The sequence below is a fragment of the Tetrahymena thermophila genome, assembly GCF_000189635.1.
Source record: "Tetrahymena thermophila SB210 genomic scaffold scf_8254392, whole genome shotgun sequence".
In the NCBI taxonomy this organism is placed as follows: Eukaryota; Ciliophora; class Oligohymenophorea; order Hymenostomatida; family Tetrahymenidae; genus Tetrahymena; species Tetrahymena thermophila.
The window spans coordinates 51,802-74,468 of NW_002476175.1; the positions used below are offsets into that span (position 1 = coordinate 51,802).

A 22,667-nucleotide genomic window follows, 5' to 3' on the forward strand; every position below is an offset into this window, starting at 1 on the left:
AATTTGATCAAAAAGTATTTTGAGTAAGTATTAATATTTAATAAAATAAGTACTTTCGAGTGAAATCAAAGAATAAATGTTACATATAAAAGAATATCTTAAAAGCCTAATCCTCCAAACTAGAAGAATCTATCATTATTTATAAAATATCATCATAAATTTTATTTCTCAAAAAATAAATAAAAAAATATGCTTTTTTAATTAAGATCACTAATTTTCTAGAAATATAAAAAACTATTTTTATATAAATACATATTTTAAATACTTTTCATATTTATATTTAATAAACTACGACTAAATAAATTTATAATCATTTTTCATTATAAATTGAATATATTTATTTTAGTAGTGAAAGTAAATATATTAATTTTTAATATAATTCAAGTATTTTTTCTATTTTTGTTAGGAAATTATAATTTTATCTTTTTTTAAATTTGGATATTAATCATACCAAAAATATATTTATCTTCTTTTAATTTAGCAAATTATAAATGGGATTTACATTGAAAATGAATAAAATTTAAAGTTGAAAAAATTTAAATAAATAAAGATTTAAAAGCTCATTTTTAATTCTTCTAAAATAAACTTAGAAGCAATCTTATTCTTCAAATTAAAAATGAGCTAAAAAGTTTTTAATTGCAAAAATAGAACAAATAAAAAAATTTAGAAAACAAATATTATTTGTTTAAATTTGATTTTTTTTATTTTATTTAAATAAATAATTATGATAAAGTTAACTAATTAAAAAATTAATAATTTGTTTTTTCTCATTTTTTTTGAAATTAAAAATAACCTTTCATTTTACACTTTAAAATTTATGAATATTTTTTAATTATTTTTTGTAGTAATTTAATTATTTCAATGTAATCAAAATTAAATAATCCTATAAGAAATTAAATGTTTTAATTTGATTTTTTTTTTTATGAAATATTTTTAAAGTTTTTAATCTAGTATTTTAAAAATAAAAGAAAAAATAATATTTGTTTTTACTTAAAGTAGAGAGATTATATAAATATTGAATAAGTTTTTTAATTTATTTAATTTTGAAATATATAAATATAATTTTTTATTATTGAAATGTTATTTTTTAAAGTAAAAGAAAAAATATGCTTTGAAAGTAAATAAAAATTTATATTATTGTTTATAATTTGAAAATAAATTTTCATAAATTTTTCTCATTTAAAAATAAATTGGATAAGTTTAAAAACTAATTAATATTCCCATTTGTATTTTTAAAGAAGGAGTATTTTTTATGATGACTTGTTGATTACACAAATTATTTATTATAATATAAAGTAAATTGCAGATATTAAAAATCTATTTTCTTTTAGCTAACTATTGTTATGCTTGTTTACTTATTTATGGTTAATTTTAATACCAAAATTTTTATAAATAATTGAATGCTTGTAAAAATGGCCTATAAAGCTTTAAATAGATAAATTGTTTATAATAATTAATTATTATTTTTATAAACGTACATAGAAATTGACTTCAATTGAGCAATTTCTCTAAATTAAGTATATATTATACATAAATATAGATAAATAAACAATTAATTACTTAAGTTATCTTATCATTTAGTTGTATTTATAGTTTTTCTTTTAGAAAAGCAGCAGAGATTTATAAGTAATCTAAGAGTTAGATAGATGTATAATAATTAGATAAAGAAGTCTTCGTTAGACTTGAATAATGATAGCATTAGAGGAGGAGCAAATTATGGTTATACAGCTTCTAAAAACTAATAATAAATATAATAAAGATTAAAAAATATGATCGATTAGCAATCAACTCTCAAAAGACATGGAAGTTATGATAACAGATAGTTCAGAAATACTTTTGATTTTGACAATTCGTATAGCAATAAAGCATCTATGAACAAAGACACTAAAAATTATTTAAAAATTCAACCATTTCAAGTATCTTCTTAATAAACTTAAAATTTGGATTACACTGCAGGTTATCAATCATTATCGCCAATTAGTCGATAAATAATGAAGAAAAAAATGAACTAATCACTTTAATTGTAAAATGAGTCAATAAATAATACTCAAGAATATGATTTTCAAGCTGAGTCAGCAAATTAACAGCTTGGATATTTTTAAGTTCCTTTATAATCTCCACAAAATAACAATTTAAAGTCTTCATAAATCTAATAATAGGGACCTAACCATCAGTACATCAATCTTTCAAACTACTCTAATTAACAATAAAAAAATTAGGTGATTCAAAACAATTAAATACCTCAAATGAGCTAAATATAATAGCCTTAAATCACCATGACTACATCAACTTTTGTACCTCCAAATCAATAAAATAATCTTTAAAAATACTATTTTTCTTCTCCTATGTAATAAAATTACATGGTAAGAAACAATAAAATAAATCAAAGTGTTGATTTAAGTTAATCAGATAATATGCAGCTATAGATGGCAAAAAAGAATTTAAATTATAGTTTGATCTAACCTTAAAGCACCATACTAAGTGGTAATAGTTTAAGCATGCAAAAAGTGAATACTCTTCCAACTGAGATGAGTGATATCTCATATGACAATAAATGCTTAAATAATAGAATAGATTATCTTTATTAAGAAAACTAGTAATTAACTAATGAACTTTAGGATACATTAAATTAATCAAAGTAATACCAATAGCAATACACAGACTAGCTTAATCAGCATAATTAGCTTCAGTAGATATACAATCCTAAAATGAATACTAATACGAATATCAACTCTTCCATGGAGAGCTTATCTAACCGTATGGTTTAGGAAAATTTACAGAATTATTCCAAGTAATTTTACATTTTAATTTGCTCATTTATTAATTTACTTAAGTATTTTATTTATTTTGTAACACTTCAAACAGTAAAAGAGAATAAGGAGTATTTATGAATCAAGAATAAGTTGAAAATATATAAAATTAGCTTGATGAGATTAAGCAATATTTATAGAAGTAAAATACTCTTTAAAAAGGAGACTTTAGATAAAGCACGATTCAATCTGATTTATTGCTGAATAAAATCATGTCTTAAAAAAAAAATAATGAATCCCTTGATGAGTTTAAAGAGGCTTTGGCTAGTACAACTTCTGTTTAAAATTTATCTAAACGCTAATCTGCCTTACAACAAGCTTTATCGATTAATCTTAATTCAAGTAGATTAGGAAAGATGAACTTAAAACAGAGCTTAAATAATCAATTAGGTAATAAAGTTGTAATACAACACATTCAAACATAACTTTAGAATAAATCTTAATAAAGTATTGAAAGTAATCCAAATGCAAACAATAATTAAAGTATGAAAGATTTAAATAACGATCATACCAATGTTTAGATTAAAAACAATAATCATATCACTGCGAGTGGAGATAAAAATGATGTAAATTTGCTAAGCATGAGTAATAGTATTAGAAGTAAAAATTAAAGTATTCAAAAATCAGACTAAATTCATTAAAATACCAAAAATACGAAAAGCACTGACATGAATATATAAAAGGCTATCAAAAGTAACTTATCTATTGATAAGGAAGATATAAAAAAAAGATTAAATAGCGTATAAAACAACAGGACCTCACAATCTTAAGATTATTACATTGAACCCTTGAGTAAGGAAACAATAGATAGTGCGTTAGATGTTGAAAATGAGTCAACAAAGACAAATAATAATCAAGAAAATAAAATTCCAAGTTAGAATTTATCTGTGTGCTAATAAAATTTGACCCTTTAAGAGTAGTTGTAATAGAAGGAAGAATAAATTAAAAAGTTAGATTAGTAGATACTTTAGCTTTAACAAGAGTAGGTTTAGATTAAAATAAATTACGAAACTGAAAAAAGTTAATTAAAAAATGAAAATATTTTACTTGAAGGAAGAATAAAGCAAAAAGAATAATTTGAGGAAGAGAGGATAAAACATGAAGAAATAATAAAAGAGCAGTAAATGATCATGAAACAAAACTAAGATTCTATAATATAAGAATTGCAATCAAAAAATTAGAATTTAGTAAAAGAGCTATAGCAAGCTGAAAAAAATAATTAAGATTTATAGGCTTAACTATAAAACTACTAAAAATAATAAAAATTTTTGTCGAGTTCTGTTAAAGAAAAAGTAAAATTTAAATAAGTATAAAAATTGTATTTAAAGAGTGTTTTTTTTAATAAAAAGGATCAGTTAATTGAAAAAATCAAGAAAGATAATCAGAATTTGATAGGTAAATAAATAAATAAATAAAATAATTTATTTTTATCTAGTTTAAAAAAATTATTTACAAAAAATTTAAACTAGAATAAAAAAATATCATGGACTTTAATATGGGAGCTTCAGGTAACATGATGGGAAGCTATCAGCAATAAATCAATCTTGAGTAAATGCAAAAGTAGTTTGCCCACGTTTTAGAAATGAAAGATAGAGAAATTATGGAATTAAAAGGAATGTAGGAATAATTAACTTTAAAGATTAAGTCTTATGAAGAATAATTGAATTAAATTACAAATAGTGATCAATAAAGTATGATGAAGTAAATTTAAATTTCTAAAGGAACTATTGATTAGTTAAGTTAGTAAATTGAGAGATATAAATAAGAATTACACACTGTTCAGCTATCTATACCTGTAAACCAAAGTTAGCAGAGATTTTCTAAGAATGGCTCCAAACAAGTAAAATTCTTCCATAAAATATTTGAAAATTTATTTACATTTGTAAATTAGACAAATGATTCTGAGCTCATAAAGTAATATCATGCTCTACAATACTAATGTGATGCTTTAAAAGCAAACAATGATCAATTAAAAGCAAAAGAGGTACTTAATTATTAAAATTATAATAAATTTAACAAATATGTCATTTAAAAAAGATGGAATATGAGCAATCAATAAACAAATTAAAAGCGGGATATTATGAAGAAAGTGAAGCTAGAAAAGAATTAGAAAACAAAATTAAGTTGATAAGTTAAAAAAGTAATGCATAGCAATAAAATACTATTCAAGGTAATTAAATTGTCTTCTTCTTCATCTTTAAATTAAACATTTTTTCAAAAATAGAAAGCGCTGGCTATATTGTCAAGGAGCTAATTTAAAGAAAAAAGAACGAAAATAATCCAAGCAATCAACTCTAATTCAATTAGATTAGTGGTGAAGGTCTTAATGATAATTAACTGCTTAAAGAAATCATTAACGGCTTAACTATTTAGATGAATGAAAATGTAAATATAATTAAATATTAGAATTTTATGATATTCATAATTAAAATAGCAATAAAAGTATGACGATGAAAAAGAAAAGCTGTAGGCAGATATTAGGAAATTAAAAAATGAACTAGAATCTAAAAAGCAAGAGTGCTAGAAAAATGTTTTAGTAAGTTTTATATATTTGTTTGTGAATATGAGACTTATATATTTATGATTTTTGAAACTTAGGAAATAAATAGATTAAATAAAGAACTTGAATTTTCAGAGATAAAAGAAACATTAAATGATAGAGAAGAAGAAATGACCTAGCTAAAATAAAAGATTGAAGAGTTATAAAAATAAATTAGATCTTTGTAGGAGAAACATCTGAATGACAAAAACTAAATTATCAAGGAAAATGAAAATTATGTTGACAGACTTAAAAAAGAATATGAAGAAAGAATAAATTATTATAAATAGTCACAAAATGGTGGTCAGTTACCATCCAGCACTAGCGAAGTAAAATTATTTATTTCTTATTTATTTTTCCATCAACTCTCATAAATTTTAATAATAATTTTTTTTAGGATAATAAACTACAGTCTGAAGCTCACATAAATTGTTTAGAGCAAATAAATGCATTGTCAAAAGAATTGGCAACCTGCAAATAGCTTTATCAAAGAGCTTTAAATGATGAAATGGTTTAGACATAGCAATTAATTAACAGTTTAAATAACGCTATTTTAGAAAAAAGAGATAAAATTGATAAAATTGAAGAGCAAAAAGGAGAGATGTAAAGTTAAATTAGCAACTTTAACAGCTAATATAAATAGGTATGATTTTTGCAAAAATATTTTTTTCCTTATTGATTAAAAAAATTAAATTTAAGCTAAAAGAAAACTTACTTACAGCAAGCATGTCTGTGACATTAGAAAGCTCTCATGTTCTAAGAGATGGACAATGTGAAATTTTAAAGAACCTTATAGATAAGGTAAAAGATAAGAAACAAAAAGCATAAGAAAAAGCTAAATAGCTTGAAAAAGAAAATAAAAGACTACTTGAAGAAAGCAAGAGGCTCTAACAAACCATAAAAGATGTCGAAATTAGAAATTCTGAAATAGAAAACTAAAACCATGTTTCACAATAGGAATTAGTCATTTTACAAGAAAGGATAAAAGATTATGTAGAAGAGGACAAAGTAAATATTAAATTAAAAAATTTATTAATTATATTAATTATTTCTATTTAATTTAATTAGAAAAAATCTTAGGAAATTGAGCTATTAAAAAGTCAGGTTTCATAAATAGGCAATAAATCTAACAAACATGACCTAGAAAACACAATTGGATTGACCTAAAATGATAATTAGAATGATAACTTTTAGCTAATGGATATAAATTCATAGTCTTTAGTCGTGCATGATGAATCTGAAAGATAGACTTAATTGAAAATTTTAGATATTAATGATGAATTGGCTGTGTCTGAATAGCCAAAATTCTAAATTGAAGTATCTAAGTCTAGAGAGAGTTTAAATAGTATTTTATCAAGCAAGCATGGCGGTCCAATAGTAATTGATTAAGTATATAAATAAAATATAGCTAAAGAGTATGATATACTTTTAAATGACCATACATAACTTTAAAAGAAATATAAAGTTGCATATGCTTAGCTTTAAGAGAAACTTAAATCAGAAGCTGTTCTCCAAGGCATGATTAAAACTGAAAATGCTAAAAGAAAAACTCTTGAAAACAATTATAAAAAGCTACAAGAAGACTATGATAAACTAGAAAAAATTAAAAAAGCAAATTCTGAAAACATTAAAAAATTGTAATAAAAAAATGTTCAGAATGAAAGCATTAAAGAATTCTTTGAGAATTAAATGAAAGAATATAAAGACGTTATTGAAAAATTACAGCATCAGAAAAAAGAGCTTGAAGATAAATTAAAAAGTAAACTATAGACATCAATGAGCAACGTTAAAGCTTCTTCAATGATAGAAGCTTCTTATTACAATAGCACATCAGTAATATTAATAAAAAATAATTTATTTTTTTATTTTAATTATTTTAATTAGAATATTGGCGAGAGCAGTATTGTAGAACCAGAAAAGCTATTGAACGATTTATAAGATAAGATAAATGAAAATTGCATGTTAAATATGAAAATAGATGAGCTAAATGAACAAATTAAAGTTCTTACATTACATACTTAGTAAGATGAAAGCAATCAAGACAAGTAGACAAGTATTTAAAATTTAATGATAGAAAATCAAGCTCTTAAACATAAAGTATAAATTCTAACAGAGGAAAACGAATAGCTTAAAAATCAAGTTGATAACTACTAAATTGAAGCATAATTAGGAGGTTTAGAAACAAGTGACTTAAAAGTTTAATGTAATAATTTACAAGCAAAAATATCTGAACAATAAGATATTATGATTTAAAATAATTTGCATATTGAGAGCTTACAATAGCAGATCAATCATTTAAAAGAGCTACTTATTAAAAATTAAATAGATCAAGAAATTTAAATGTGTGATTAAATCATAAAATCCCCTTCAATTATTTAAGATAAATAAAATGAAAAAAGTGAAATCAAGCAAGATCTTAAAGATGAAGAAGAAAAAGAAGAACATAAGTAGAAATAAATATAAATTCCAGAATAAAAGTTGTAAGTCTAGAACATCGAAGCTTCTTAACAACAAAATAACCCTGCCTAGCAAGAAATTAATCCTTAAAATATGATAGAAAAAATATAAATTTTCAATGAATACATGGTATAAGACGATTTCATGTGCTAATCTTCTGAATTTAACCAATACAACTAAGAATAATGTTAAAAAGAAGCGAGCGTATTAAAAGACTTGACCGATTTGATAAAAAATATATGATAATAATTTATTGATATTTTTTTAATAATTCCCATATATATTTTATATTAATTTTTTGCATTTATTTAATTAGCCGCTTTTTAAAATTTAAAATCTAAATAAATTAAATATACTTAAATTAATTAATTTTTAGCTCTCTTCTCTGTAAATTTTTATTTATTTATTTCTTTTTCTTTTGTGTTTTTATAATTAATTAAATATTTCAAAAATTAAAAGAGGAAAGTAAATTTTTATAGAAAAATCATCTTTTATCCAACAAATGTTAAGGAGATTTTTAAAATGGCTAGCATTTGGCAACAATTAATTCTTTAAAAAATAGCATTCTTAGATCCATTCGTATGCTCTTTTATTAAATTTAGTGCCCCCATTCGAGCACTAAACAATTAATTGTTTGTCCCCTTCTAAAGTTTTTAACACAATACCCATTAATAAAATAAATGCTAATCTTAAGAATCTTTAACATTGAAAAAAATAAATAATATTAAAGACATCGTCTACTTCAAAATACCTCACCAAACATTTTGAATATAGTTCTTGTATGTCAGTTTTTTCAAAAAAGCTTTCATTTTCTATAAAAATTTTACTGAAATAATTATACTAAATCCTCAATTATTTCTATTTAACCAATATATAATTAGTATTTTTTAAGAAGCAAGCATGCAGAAGATAAAATAGATTCAAGCTATTATAGAGAGATTGAGAGCGTCAAGAAACAAAAAGAAGATTTATTTTTTAAAATTTAAAAAGAAAAAACAAAAAATTTATAAAACAAATAGAAAATATAAACACAAATAAAAGAAAATAAAAATTAAAAATAAAAATAAATAAAAAAATAAATAAAAATAAAAAAATAAATAAAAATAATAAATAATAAATAAATAAGTGAAAAAAAATATGAACAAAAATTATATAAAATTAAATAAATATTTTAATAAATAATAAATATAATCAAATTTTTTACTTGTTAACGCGCGCGAAATTTATTTAATTTTAATTGTAATAATTATTTGAAATTTTGAGTATAAATTTAATTTTAATTTTTGAAAAAATAAAATAATTTTTTGGAATAGGACTTAGAAATCTTTAGAATTATTTTAAATAAAATAGAAAATAAATTTGAGTGAAATTTTTGGTTTATATTTGATTTTGTGTATTAGTATGAAAGTTTAATTTGTAATTTTTTCACAAAAAGCAAAAAGAATATTTATAATTAATTAGAGTTTTTGGAAATATACATATATAGCTGGATCTAGTAATCAAAAGCAAGTTATAAATTAGTTAATCAGGAACAGAAAGATAAATTAATAAAAGGATCAAAAGTAGGAGAAATATTAAATCCATTCATAACAATAATTAATCAATCAATCTTTGATTAAAAAAATTAAAAATATTAAATTTACAATACCTCTATCTATCTACGTAATAATCTACAAGTAACAAAAATGCCTAAGTCCAAAAGATCTAAAGTTGTAGCATTAACTAAGGTTAAGAAAGATGCCACAGGACACAAGCAAAAAATTCAAAATAAATTAAATGAATGTGTCCAAAAGTACGATAACATCTATGTTTTCTCTCATGAAAATATGACCACTATCCCATTCAGAGAGATTCAAGCTTAATGGAGTGATTCAAGGTAATAATTAACTTAAATATGTCAAACTTCATTAGGAGCTTATTTATATATATACAAAAATGAATATATAATCTAATTGTATTTTTTAATTATTAAAGATTCTTCTTAGGTAAAAACAAAGTCATGCAAATCGTTTTAGGAAAGGACTCTGATTCAGAATAATTAGACAACTTACATTACTTGACTGAATAAATTAAGGGTGATTGTGGTTTGCTTTTCACTAACAAAACCTATGAAGAAGTCAAAAAGTAACTTACTTTTTTTATATATGAGCTTTCGAGGTATTAAATTTAAAATAACCTATTATAATAGTTTCTTTGATTCATATGGATGCGAAGAATTTGCCAAGGCCGGACATGTTGCCAACGAAACTATAATTCTTTAAAAGGATAGTGATGTCTTCAATACATTTGCTCACACTATGGATGTTTACTTGAGAAAACTTGGTGTAGATGTTATCTTATAAAATGGTATTTTGAACTTACAATCTAATTTTGTACTTTGCCAAGAAGGAAAACCCATAAACACTGAATAAGCTAAGCTTTTGGTATATATTTAATTTTAGTTGAATTAAAAATTTGCTTCAAAGGATAATATTAGTTAGTATCAATCGCTTAATCCAAAATGAGCAATATTGCCAGGACAAGATTAATTTATTTTAACGTTTAAATAAATAAATAAATTGATTGAATTTGAAGCAAATATTTTTAGAAGAATTTCATTAAACTTTTTTTATTTAAAATAAATAGAAATTGTTAGGATACAAGATAGCATAGTTTAAGATAGAATTAAAGTGCTGCTATCACAAGCCATCAACCACTTTCAAAAAGTTAAATTGAGTTAAATAAAATAGTAAGCAAGATAAATACAAAATGAGAAAAATATAATTGATGCTGCAAATATTAATTAGAAAACACTATTATTAATTTGTGAATACTAAATAAATCATTTAAAACAATAAAAATAAAATAATTATTAAAATTTTCACAAAAATAATTTAAAAAAGTTTAATGCTTTAAATAATAACTAACCTATCAATAATATAAATAAAATTTAAATAAATAATAATTCTAATTTTCATCTCTCATATAATTAGTTTGTTTGTTTATCATTCATTATCTATGCATGTAGTATTCAATTATACTTTCTCCTTTTAATTTTCATAACTAAACGCTTTTAAGTATTATCTAAATAAAGATTTATTAACAAATAGATAAATCAAATGATAATCTTACTACTATCATTTTTTTTACTATTTTATATATTAAATTTGAATCTTTTTAGCAAAATCTCTCACATGTTTCAAATTATTTGATAAGAACTTTAAAATTTACTAAAAAAGGGAAAAAAATTAATCTAACTTACTTTTTAGCTCTACCCAAAATAATTTTTATGTACTCAAGTAAAATATGAAAAGTAAATAATTATTAACTTATTTTGAAATACTATTTTAAAATATTGAACAATTAAAGTTAAATAATATGTTATTTTTTTTAATAAATCAACTTTTAAGAGTTTTTTTAATTGAATAAATTTTTTTGTTGTTTTATAAAAATTATATAAAATTATTATTTTTGTCTATAATAAAAAATTACATATTATTTGTTTTCTTTGTTTTAAATCTAACATTTTTATTAGCAAAGTTGGAGTTTAAATTTTTAATAAATCAACTTTTAAGTGATTTTTTAATTGAATAAATTTTTTTGTTGTTTGATAAAAATTATATAAAATTATTATTTTTGTCTATAATAAAAAATTACATATTATTTGTTTTCTTTGTTTTAAATATAACATTTTTATTAATAAAGTTGGAGTTTAAATTTTAGATTGAATCTAACATTTTTATTAATTTAGTTGGACATTAAAAGTTTTGAAATATTTTAAAATTATTAATTAAATTCTTTTAATATTTAATAGTAATAATTAAGAAGTTAATGCAATTAAACATTCAACTAAAGCTTATGATTTATTATTTTTACAATATCTTATTACTTAGTTTGATGTTAAAATTAACTTTAAAAAATGAAATAATCAAATATTTCAAAAAAAGCAAAGAACTTAAAGGAGTTATTTAAATTTTAACTATTAGAGGAAGAATGAATCTACAAAAAATAAGCATTTCCAAAAAGATCAACATTAAAAACATAGATTTGCTAAGACTACAAAAAAACATTTGTTTGCAAATAAAAATAATTTCAAATTATAAAACCATTCATTTTAGATATCAAATATAAAAACCAGATAGTTATCTTATTAGTTATTAAATATATTTAATTCAAATAAGTTCTAAACAATCCCAACGAATAATAGAATTTCCTCTAATAACAGCTTTTCCTATATTGACAAATTTATCCTTTCCAATAATCTCTTGAGCATTATCAAGGACTATGTTCATGTAATTATCGTGACCCTTAACAGTTCCTTATACTCTTCTTCTTGCGTTTAAATATACAAGCAATCTTTTTCCGTTATATTTTTGTAAATCAGGACCATATCCTTGCTTGTGTAAAGTTGTTTGTTATTATTAACCACCCATTTATATTTTAAACTTTATTTTTATAATATACTTAAGTCTGCTTTTTTCTTGAAATTTTTTCTTCAAAAAAGATATATTTGTTAATTAATTATGCTGCAAGTTTTCAAAGAATATTTATTTATTGATTTATTTATTTAATAGTAATGCCTTATTAAAACTTCATTTAAATAATATATATAATAAATCATTGTGTCTAACACTTAGCTTGCTTGCATTTTTATATATCTTTTTTACATTTATTTATATTTAATTATTCTACTTTAAACTGAAATCATGAAGACAATTTGAAAATATTCTTTTCTCAAACAGCTAAAATATTTATTATATTTCAAAATATACCAAAAAATGAAATAAATAAATAAATATTTTATTTTACAAAATTTTTATTAAAAATAGCAGGAAATTAATAAATAATTAAAAATTTTCATTCCTATTTGGGCAGAAAAAATATTTTTATTTTATTCAGTATTTAAAACTTTTTAGAAATTACAAATAAAGAATTTTGTACTTTTACAAAATTGTGAGTAATATATTAATGATTGATTGATTATTGATTGTGGTAATAAAGAATTTATAGTATTCGTTAATTTTAGTATTATTATTAAAAAAGTAAGTGAAATCGTACTATAATTTTCATACTATTGTTACTGATAATTACATTTTGAATTTAGATATAATTTACTTTTGTTTACAGACAAAGAAACAAATAAACAACTCTACAAACAAATAAACAAAACAGCTATCACTTTTCATTCATATATTGTCTGTCATAGGTAGTAACTATTTTGAAGAATGAGTGATCAGAAAGTTTATGAAAAGAATAAAAGTAAATAAAATTTATAGATTAATTTGTTACCATTGATCGAATAGGAAGGTAGTTAGCAATTAGAAAAAAATAAAACAGAAGAGAAAAATGGATAAGATACAAATTATCTAAGTGTTCCTGAAGAAAAGCAATATGATGAAATTCTTATATTTAAAAGTGCCATGGAAAAAGGACTTAAATTTAATAACTTAGAATAATGTTTTAGGCTCATATTTTCAACTATTAAATAGTTTATCACTGATTACACTTCAAAATTAGGTTTGAGATAAAGTGAACTAGCAAGAAACGAATAAGCCAATAACTGCTTGATGGTATGTAAATTGTTTAACCCAATATTTAAATGTTTAATGGAACTTTACTATAGGAGTACAACAAACTTATGGAGTATTAGTGTTATGATTTGATAAGGATAGCTCTTGAATTTGTTCTCACAGACGAATGTGAAATAGGATTTTAGCTTAAACCTACAAAATCAAAAAAATATAAGAGTTAAATGTATATTTCTAAGCTTAAGTAGCATTTTAAAAATAAAAGAAGAGGCTCTTTACAAAACCTTTTTACAAAGCTCTCCTTAGTGGAAAAAAGCAATAAAATAAACTACTTTGCTGAGGACTCAGATGAAGAGGGATTCTTTGATGGTGTTAGTGTTTGCGATGATAATTAAACAGACACCGCTAGATCGCTGAAAATAAAAAATGTAATTTAATTTTGTAGTTTAAACTCACCAATAACACTAATAATTAATATTGTTTCATGCAGACACTAAAAATGGAGTTTGTAGACAGTGACTTGAATTTTTAGCATGGAGGAGGAGTTTCAAACGCTAAAGTTAAAGAATTTGAAGAGAAAATAAAAGAATTAGAAAACCTTGTAAAAATAAGAGATGAACAAATATAAGGACTAACAACAGGATATATTAAAGATTTAACTCACATGAAAGAAATGATTTTTCGTAAATAAAATATTGACGAAATAGAGTTCTATGAAGTGTAGTATTTCGATGGCACATCAAATTTAGATGAAAAAACTAGACTAGCCCTAAACGATAAACTCAAAACTCTTAAATAAAATTTTGAAATAAAGACAAGAGAATATGTAAAAAAAATTTTTTTTCTCAGCAATGAGTATGAGAAACTAAAAAAGTAGTATAACTAGATAGCTGCTAACAAGGGAGGTATATTAAAATTAATTAAGGCTAGCTCAAAATCTTAAATGTTTATTTATTTATTTCAATAGATACAATGGAAATGTTTAAAAAAATATTTGAGTGCTAAGAAAACCCATATATTTTATGGAAGTAGATTTAAGAAATTAAAGGAAACAAATTCTTTTTTGACGTATTTGAAAGATAGAGGCCAGAGTTTGGAATAAATTATAAGGAAGTAAACTAAATGCTAATGAGTAAAAAGGCTTATGAAAAAGAATACAACTACTATAAAGAATAAAATGATGAATCTTTGATCAATTTAATTAAAAAATGCAGCGGTTAATTAGATGAAATAAGGTAAGAGTTAGAAGAGAAAGAAGAAGAACTTTTAAAATTAAAGTCAGAGCAGAAAGAAGATAATTAAAAGAAAATGGAAAGACAAATTGCCAATATGAAATCGTATCTTGAATAGAAGGAATCGGAATGTATTAAAAATAATATTAATTTTATTTATTTAAAGATAAAATTTTTTTATTATCAAAAATTAAGTGTATACTAAGTTTGAAAGTGATCGAAATTAGATTGTAAATGAATATGAAGATGCTGATAAATGGAGTATTAAATCACTCTATTTTCGGTGGAGTTGTATAAATAAAATAATCAAGATTAAAAATTTGCATGACAATTAAGCTATTATCAAATAGATATAGCAAATACTTGTCAATAACCCATTCTAAAATGACATAATTTTAAAGTATGAAAATAAAATTAAAGAAATTGAAGAAGAAATGAAAAAGGTTACATCTAAGTATGATGATCTTAATCTCTAGATTATTTATGAAAAAAGTGAAAAAGATGAAGCCTTGGCTGAAAAGTAAGTAATCTAAGAGATGTTGGACTCTTCTAACAAAAAAATTATTGAATTAAAAGAATAAAACAGAAATAAAGAAAGTAGAATACAATTATATTAAAATATATTGAGCAGCATTTATAAGCATATTGGAGTTAAAATAGATGATTCGTAATTTGATGTAAAGATATTTTTATAAATGAATAAAAATTCATATTCAATTTATATATTAGGCTGTAAATTTAGATGATGAAAAGAAAACTTCAACTAAAGAGTTTAAAAAAAAAATGGCTAAAATAGATAAAACTTCTCTGAGAAGATTAAGAGAAGAGTCTATTATTGGGGAAAAGATGTTAGATACCCATGAAGAAATTTTCTAAAATTTGCCTACATAAACTGTTGGAACAATGACTGATTTAATGAATCTCTAAATACCAATTGTGTATCAGAATTCTATTGAGAAATAACTTAAATAATCAAAAAAAGAAATAGCTGAATAATTTCAAAAATAATTTGACACTCTTCAAAATTAGTTTACGAATGAGATAATTTAGCAAAAGAAAAGCTATGAAGATGAAATTCAGAAACTCAAGTAAAATGCTCAAAGCAGGAGTCAATCTCGTAAAACTTCGACAAGAAAGTCAGATTTGATTTAAGCTGTTTAAGGTGAGTCAAAAACAAGCATATAAGAATCAGAACTTGAAGATAACATTGCAGATGATTTAAATCAATAAGAAATAAAAAACATTAATCCTGTTTTTTCTATAGAACCTTAAAATAATAGAAAGTAAAATTTATATTTAATATAAATTTAGTTATGGATGGTTTTAATTTTTTCCAACATATTAGATCATTCTTCCTCTAAGCACTTACTCAGATGGGGTTAGACAAAGAAGATTAAGAAGCGTAGACAGATAACGAATTTTTAGTTAATTATGAAACTACAATTGAGAATTAAAAGAAATAAATTGATAATTGTTAAGAAGAAAATAATAAACTTTTATCTTAAATTGCTATGCTTTAATAAGATCTCCAAAAATTAAAAGAGCGTCCAATAGTAATTACAGATTAAAGATTATAAAACACGGGTTCTTTCTTGATGACACCTCAAAAGACTATAAGAAGTGACCATCAATTAGTTGAAACAGATGGTAGACCATACAATAATATTGCAGATTTCATTTAAGAGCAAGATTACAAAGTAGATATGAATAATTAGCAATAATAGGAATCTGGTTATGCCAGCCCTGACTCAACAGAAAATAGATTAACATCTTAATTTATTACAAAAAAAAATAACTTATCTAGTAAAGAAGGAATAACTATTAAAAGAGATAGTTCAAAACCAATAAAGTAATTTTAATTTATTAATAACAAAGTATTTTTTTTTATAAATTTGATTTAAAATTATAAATAAACTCAGAGGCAAAAAGAAGAAAGTATTTGATAGACTATTCTAAGACTCTAAAGACAAAGCTAATCGACTCGAGCTGTTAAAAAAACATCTTGATTAAATAGAGTCATTTTAATGGGAAGAAATACTAACGATGCTAAATCTTTATTCTAGTAAAAAAAACTATTATTAGTTTAATTAAATTAAATTTATTTATTTATTTATTTATGATTTTTTAGCTGAAAACATTATATTAAATAAATAAATATAGAAGAACAAGACCAAAGCAATGATGAAGCTTTTTATTACTTATAATAAAAAATACTTTAAGATAAGGTAATCCCTTATGCTGAAAGAAACTAAGCAGCAAAGTAATTTTTTGATTTCAAAAAAATAAATAAAAAATTATCTGAAATATAAATAAAGTCGAGAGAAGAATTTAAGAGATTTTGTCCTAAACTAATAGACAGGAAATCTTACTTAGGAGCAAATATAAAATGTGCAAAATCAATCAAATTATCTAGTTAATAAAATGAATAAGATACAAAAAACTATTACAAGAGCAGAGTATTTTTATAAAAAATCACCAGAAAGAAATAGTTTTTAAATATCATAAGAGGGTAAATAAAATATTACTCGTAGGTAGTCTCTCAGCCCTAACTCTTAAAGAGAATGTGATGAGAATATAGTTACCACATTTTAGGAATTAAATTAGGAGAATTATGATAAAAAAAAGCAATATATGGATCACTTGTATGATAATTTTAAAAAGCATAATAACAGGATAAGAAGTTCGATTAGTAATAACACATCATAAGATGATTAGTAGATGAAAATATATTTCTTGGATAAGAAAAAAAGACTTTCTAATATACCTAGAATAACAATAGATGAAGCTAAAGGCCTCTCTTTCTATGATACTCAAAACAGAAGAAGCTTAAATAGTGGAACATCTCAAAGAAAAAAATCTATAATTCTAAATACTGAAGAAACAATTACCTCAAAAAATTCTTCTTATATAAATACGTCAAACTCTAGAACTCAATCTTAAGAGAGCCCAAGAAATAAACTTTATTCCCATTTTAAATAAAGACCTATAAACTCTTCATAAGGTAAAAACTAAATTTATAATAATCTTTATATAATTTTTTTATATAGAAAATAAAAGGTTAATTACAAAAAGGACAGTTATAAATACAGAGAAAGTGTAATTTATATTAATGAAAATAATAGATGTTAAATTTAATAATTTTTATAATTTTTAGACTCAAACAAAAAGATGATTAAAAAATGGCTAATCAATAAATCTCTGAAAAATGCGAAAAAATAAAAGATTCTATCAAATTAACTATCAATTAAAATAACAGTGTCTTTATACCTGATTCTATATTTTCTATCATGAAAGGAAAAAATTATCAAGGATAGTAGTCAAATGAAACTCCCAATAATTATTAGCACAACTTGAATCAAGAATGAACAAAAAAATTAAATAATTTATTATCAAAATAATATTTTAGAGTAATCAAAAATTTAAAAATTAATTAATTAATCCTTATGTGTTATTTATATATATAATCTATTTCATATTTTAGCTTAGTTATAATAATTTTTCAAAAAAATAAATATCTTCTTAAAATAAAAAAATATTTTTATTTTTATTAATTCTCTAATAATTAATTTATTAGGACTTTTTGTACATTGTCATATTTTAATTAATTCATTGAATTATCATTTACTTATACAAATCAGATATCAAACTACTTAATATTCTAAGATATTATAAATTAAGGATTATTTGAATAATTAAATACTCAACTAACTTCTTAAAAATCTACTAATCTGATATTGAAACCAATAGCAAGGTGATCAGAAATGTAGTGTCCGTTCATTAGCTTCATACTAGATTCATCAATTTATATTTATTAAAGTTTAATTTCTTTTGGCTTATCTAAAATAGCAACAATTTAGTCATAAATTTGATCATATTTACTATTTTAATTAGATTTACTCTTTTAACTCATTGTGCAATCTACTGGAGTACCTAAAACAGTTCTTTTATTATCAAAGCAACCTTCTTTTGCTATTGATAAATTTTTATTAAAATCTCCTACCAGCAATATCAGAAAAGGATCTCCATCCTATTTATCTTTCTGTAAAGACTCAGAAAAAGGTCTAAGGCTTGAAATCTCTTTTTCTAATTTTTCTAAGGATGATTTTCCACTTGAGCCATCTTTTAAATGAAAGTTACAAACTGTAAATATTCTATCATCCTTTTCAAAATAAAGAATTTAAGGCTTTCTAGTAAATTCAAAATCCTATTTTCCATAAAGTACAGCTTTTAATTTAAATAGTTTTTTTTTATATAAGCATGCAGTTATCTCAGGTCCCTAATATCCTGGTCCAGTTACTTCGTACTAACAATCCCAGATTTCATCAACTTAATTATTCTTATTTAACTTTTATTTCATTTATGTAAGAGCATCTGCGTCTTTAACTTCTTAGAAGCAAACAATATTTACATTTATATCCACTATCAATTAGCAAATTCTTTCTATATGCTTTTGTTATGTTTTTTCAATCTTATTAAGATTCCAAGTTAAAATTGATATATCTGCAACATCTTTAACTTCTTCTTATTTTAAAGGTTTACTGACAACACTTGTTTCTAGCTAATCTATAACATGTTTAAAGAGCTATTATGATGTTTTCACATCTTCTTCTTTATTTATTATTTTTAAAATAGAATTCAGATGTTTCTAAATTTTTTTTTTTTTATCTTCAATACTCATTCCTCTTTTTTTTTGTAGAATTATCTCCTCTAATATTAAAAATTATAAAGTATTTACTTTGTAGAATATTAAAAACTTATATTAAAAGAATATGCTCAATAAAAGAAAATTTTTATAAAAAAGAATTAAAAAATAAAATATATTTATTTATTAATATACCTCAATTAATTATTAATTATTTAAAATATTCAAATAAAATGTTAAAAATTAATAAAATTTTTTATTAATTATATCTAAATAAATATAAAAATATTTTTTAATTTTGGTGAAAAAATATGGTGCATAAAAATGTAAAAATAATATTAATATCTATTTAAAGTAGAAAATAATTAACAAAATAAACGATTTAGATTAAAATTGATTATTATTGACAGTAAAAATTCAATTTTTAACAAGTACTAAAGAATTAAATATTAAAATTTTAAATATAAAACAAACAATTAATCTAAGATTTAAACACTTTATTCATTTTATATAATAAAATATAATACTAACTTATAAATAAAAGCACTTAATAGATAAAATTAGACTTCATATTTTTTAATGAGTGAGGTGAAAGGTTAGGCGCCTGTTATGCATTAAAAAGATTTAATCATAGAAAAATGCGAAGAAATAAAATAAGTAGACTAGATTGAAGATGAGTATTTAGGAAAATTAATTTTATATAGATTGCATCCATACGTTAAATATGTAGCATCAAAAACAATACCTACATAATTTATTCAAAACTTCGCACAAAGGATATAAATGAGGCATCCAAATATATTTTTTTATATAAAAAAATCGCACTAAAATTAAAAGACTAATCAGCAAATGTTTAATGTCTTTTTTGAGTATAATTTTACTTCTCTTGAATAGGTAGTTCGTTCGTTATTTTGAAATTAATATTTTTTAATCATAACGAAAAAAAATATTATGAAAATTTATACAAATAAAATTATTTGTAAACATAAAAGATGATTTAAAAGAGAAGAGATAATGGTTGGCATTATCCTGAAATAGAGTTATGGACTCTAATTAAAGAAGTAGCATCAGGGATGAATTTTTTAATGGAACAAAAAATTCACCATGGAGAACTAAATAAGGCTAGCATATTTTTTGATGACGAATACCTTCTTTACAGAATTTATGATAACTAGCTTTTGAATGCTGATAAATATTACCAGTATTAAAAGAATAACTAAAGTCTCCTTATAGATACTGGGATGCTTCCTCCTGAATTTAATTCTTATGGTAAATAACATTATAAACTATTAACATATAAAGAAGGACTTATTTCTTAATAGATATTTATAAAATGCTTATAAGAAAGCAAAATATTTTTTTAAGTTACTAATAATTCTTTATTAAGTAAGAATCAATTGATCAATTATAATGTTAAAATATAAATTTAATTTTTTTTGTTTTAATTAGATTTAATATAGTTCAAGAACCATTACAAACTTGATGTTTGGAATTTTGCTTTGATTATTTTGGAATGTGCTACTTTATAAAATGTGAAAGAGCTTCTTTATTCAAATAACACTTTGAAAACTGATTAGTTATAGATTTTAATTTAATCAATTCATGGCAAATATTCAGTTCCTTTTATAAATATTCTTTTAAAAATGCTTGATCATGACCCTCGTACTAGATTAGATTGGGCATAGATTATAAGGACTGTTCAAAATGAGCCCTTAGCTAAATAAGCTCCTCCATACCAAGTTGAACCAACCCAACTTCATCCATCAAGATGTTTAAATAACTTACATGAAATAGTTGTTGGTGCATAACCATAAAGTTCTGCATAAAAAGAAAACCTAAATCAAGATCAGCAGTCTGGAGGATTAAAAAGAGTTAGCCCTTAAAAATAGCCGATTAGTGATTTATAAATCTACAATACTTAAAATTAATAAAAGATTAACTTATAAAGCAATGTTTTAAATATAAACAATAACTAAAATATTCAAAATGATTAAAATGGATTTTAGCAATCTCATTTTAGTGCCAATAATATTGACTATGAAAATACTATTAGTAAATTAGATGCATTGTAATTTAAATAATAGTTTTCTGCATAGCAATTATCTAGCTCAAACCTTTAACCTTAACTACCTAAAAAAAATTAAATTTAATCTAGTTCTTAAGCAAGTTAAATAAATGAGCCAGAAAAAGATAAAAGTAATCAACAATCAGATTAAAATATTGAATCAGATTAAAATGTAGATATAAAATAGCATTTGCAAAAGAATATAGGAATTAAAATCAAAGAAAGTGAAAGTGCATAGAAATTAGAATCTACTCCTACTTAAAAATCAGCAAACTCTAATGCTTCAATAACTGGATTATCAGTGAGCTAAAGACTGATAGAATTAAGTAAAAAAATATAAGAAACCTTAAAGCAATCATAAAAGTAAACTAAAAAATTAGCACAAAATGGACCTAGATGAAATTTAGTTAGTTAGTTGGTTTGTTAATTAATTAATAAAGTATTTATTTGCATTTACATAAAATTTTTTTAGTTTCTAAAAATTAAAAAAATAGTCTATCAGATTTATTATGAATTTATATTGTATTTAAGGATTTTTAATTATTTTTGCTTGATAAATCTCTTTATTTAAAATAAATAATTAACAAAAATTCTTAATTTACATTTTTTCTTCAAATTCATTTAGAATATCATCTTTCAAATAAAATATATAAACACTTAAAATATTGTTTTTATTTTAAATATTTCATAAACATATTCATTAATTAAAAAAAATTCATATATTTTTATTATAAAAGATTTTAATTTTTCTGAATAGAAAATAATTTAAATTTAAATTTGTCATATTTTTTTATGCTTTATTACTACTTTCAATTAATAATACAAAAATAATTAATTTATTTTTATATTGTACTTAAAATTTATCTTAAATTAAATCTAGAAAAAGAAAATTCTATTTTAAAAATAAGAGACCATCTATTAATTTTTTTATTTTCCTTAAAAAGACAAATTTTGTTGAATTTAAATACTATAAGGCCGATTAAACTTAATTTTTCATTTAATATTTTAAACTGATTTCCCTTAATAATTAGTTATTTAAATTAAAAATTCTTTAAAATTATTTTTAAATTTATAAATTAGAATTATAGACAGCAAATTTAAATCAATAAAGAACAAATCCTTAAAATCGAAAAATAATTATAGCAGTTAAGTTAATATTTTTTAATCTTAAATAAAGTTATGAGTATTGATTTAAGGGAAAATATATGAACATTTTATCGATTTTTAAGAGTTAAAATAGCATTGCAGATAAATACTTTTTGTATTTCAGTTATTTAGTTGAACAGTAAAATCTTAGCAGTTAAATAAAAAAATATTTATCTATCTAATAATGTTATAAAATAAATAATTCAATGATAGGGAATTTTAATTTTTGTGGTATAACAAAATTAAGCAAATTTTAGTTAAGAGAGTTT

The 22,667-nt window shown here is 22.0% G+C and overlaps 6 protein-coding genes across 6 annotated transcripts; 4 read left to right on the forward strand and 2 right to left on the reverse strand. All coding sequences in view use genetic code 6, as the record gives it.

Moving 5' to 3' along the window:
• Positions 1-1,646: 1,646 nt before the first annotated feature.
• TTHERM_01151540 (hypothetical protein) lies at positions 1,647-8,049 on the forward strand (the record flags this gene model as incomplete). Its single annotated transcript, XM_001030086.2, has 13 exons — positions 1,647-2,791; positions 2,866-4,102; positions 4,160-4,205; positions 4,280-4,650; positions 4,702-4,794; positions 4,848-4,980; positions 5,035-5,195; positions 5,245-5,346; positions 5,409-5,678; positions 5,747-5,992; positions 6,049-6,357; positions 6,418-7,182; positions 7,234-8,049. 13 exons carry the CDS (start codon positions 1,647-1,649, stop codon positions 8,047-8,049), a joined length of 5,694 nt encoding a protein of 1,897 aa, XP_001030086.2.
• A 1,442-nt stretch (positions 8,050-9,491) lies between these two features.
• On the forward strand, positions 9,492-10,521 carry TTHERM_01151550 (ribosomal protein L10 family protein; the record flags this gene model as incomplete). Its single annotated transcript, XM_001030087.3, has 4 exons — positions 9,492-9,682; positions 9,781-9,930; positions 9,995-10,229; positions 10,432-10,521. 4 exons carry the CDS (start codon positions 9,492-9,494, stop codon positions 10,519-10,521), a joined length of 666 nt encoding a protein of 221 aa, XP_001030087.3.
• Positions 10,522-11,957: 1,436 nt separating this feature from the next.
• Positions 11,958-12,218, reverse strand: TTHERM_001151551 (small nuclear ribonucleoprotein; the record flags this gene model as incomplete). The annotated part of the gene is made up of 1 exon (XM_012800048.1): positions 11,958-12,218. One exon carries the CDS (start codon positions 12,216-12,218, stop codon positions 11,958-11,960), a length of 261 nt encoding a protein of 86 aa, XP_012655502.1.
• A 792-nt stretch (positions 12,219-13,010) lies between these two features.
• TTHERM_01151570 (hypothetical protein) lies at positions 13,011-17,910 on the forward strand (the record flags this gene model as incomplete). The annotated part of the gene is made up of 12 exons (XM_001030089.2): positions 13,011-13,355; positions 13,409-13,741; positions 13,804-14,218; positions 14,281-14,676; positions 14,741-15,222; positions 15,275-15,828; positions 15,891-16,394; positions 16,465-16,607; positions 16,706-16,805; positions 16,861-17,546; positions 17,593-17,641; positions 17,700-17,910. 12 exons carry the CDS (start codon positions 13,011-13,013, stop codon positions 17,908-17,910), a joined length of 4,218 nt encoding a protein of 1,405 aa, XP_001030089.2.
• A 643-nt stretch (positions 17,911-18,553) lies between these two features.
• Positions 18,554-18,868, reverse strand: TTHERM_001151571 (hypothetical protein; the record flags this gene model as incomplete). Its single annotated transcript, XM_012800049.1, has 1 exon — positions 18,554-18,868. One exon carries the CDS (start codon positions 18,866-18,868, stop codon positions 18,554-18,556), a length of 315 nt encoding a protein of 104 aa, XP_012655503.1.
• Positions 18,869-19,511: 643 nt separating this feature from the next.
• On the forward strand, positions 19,512-21,652 carry TTHERM_001151573 (protein kinase; the record flags this gene model as incomplete). Its single annotated transcript, XM_012800050.1, has 3 exons — positions 19,512-20,081; positions 20,180-20,456; positions 20,637-21,652. 3 exons carry the CDS (start codon positions 19,512-19,514, stop codon positions 21,650-21,652), a joined length of 1,863 nt encoding a protein of 620 aa, XP_012655504.1.
• Between the last annotated feature and the right edge of the window lie 1,015 nt (positions 21,653-22,667).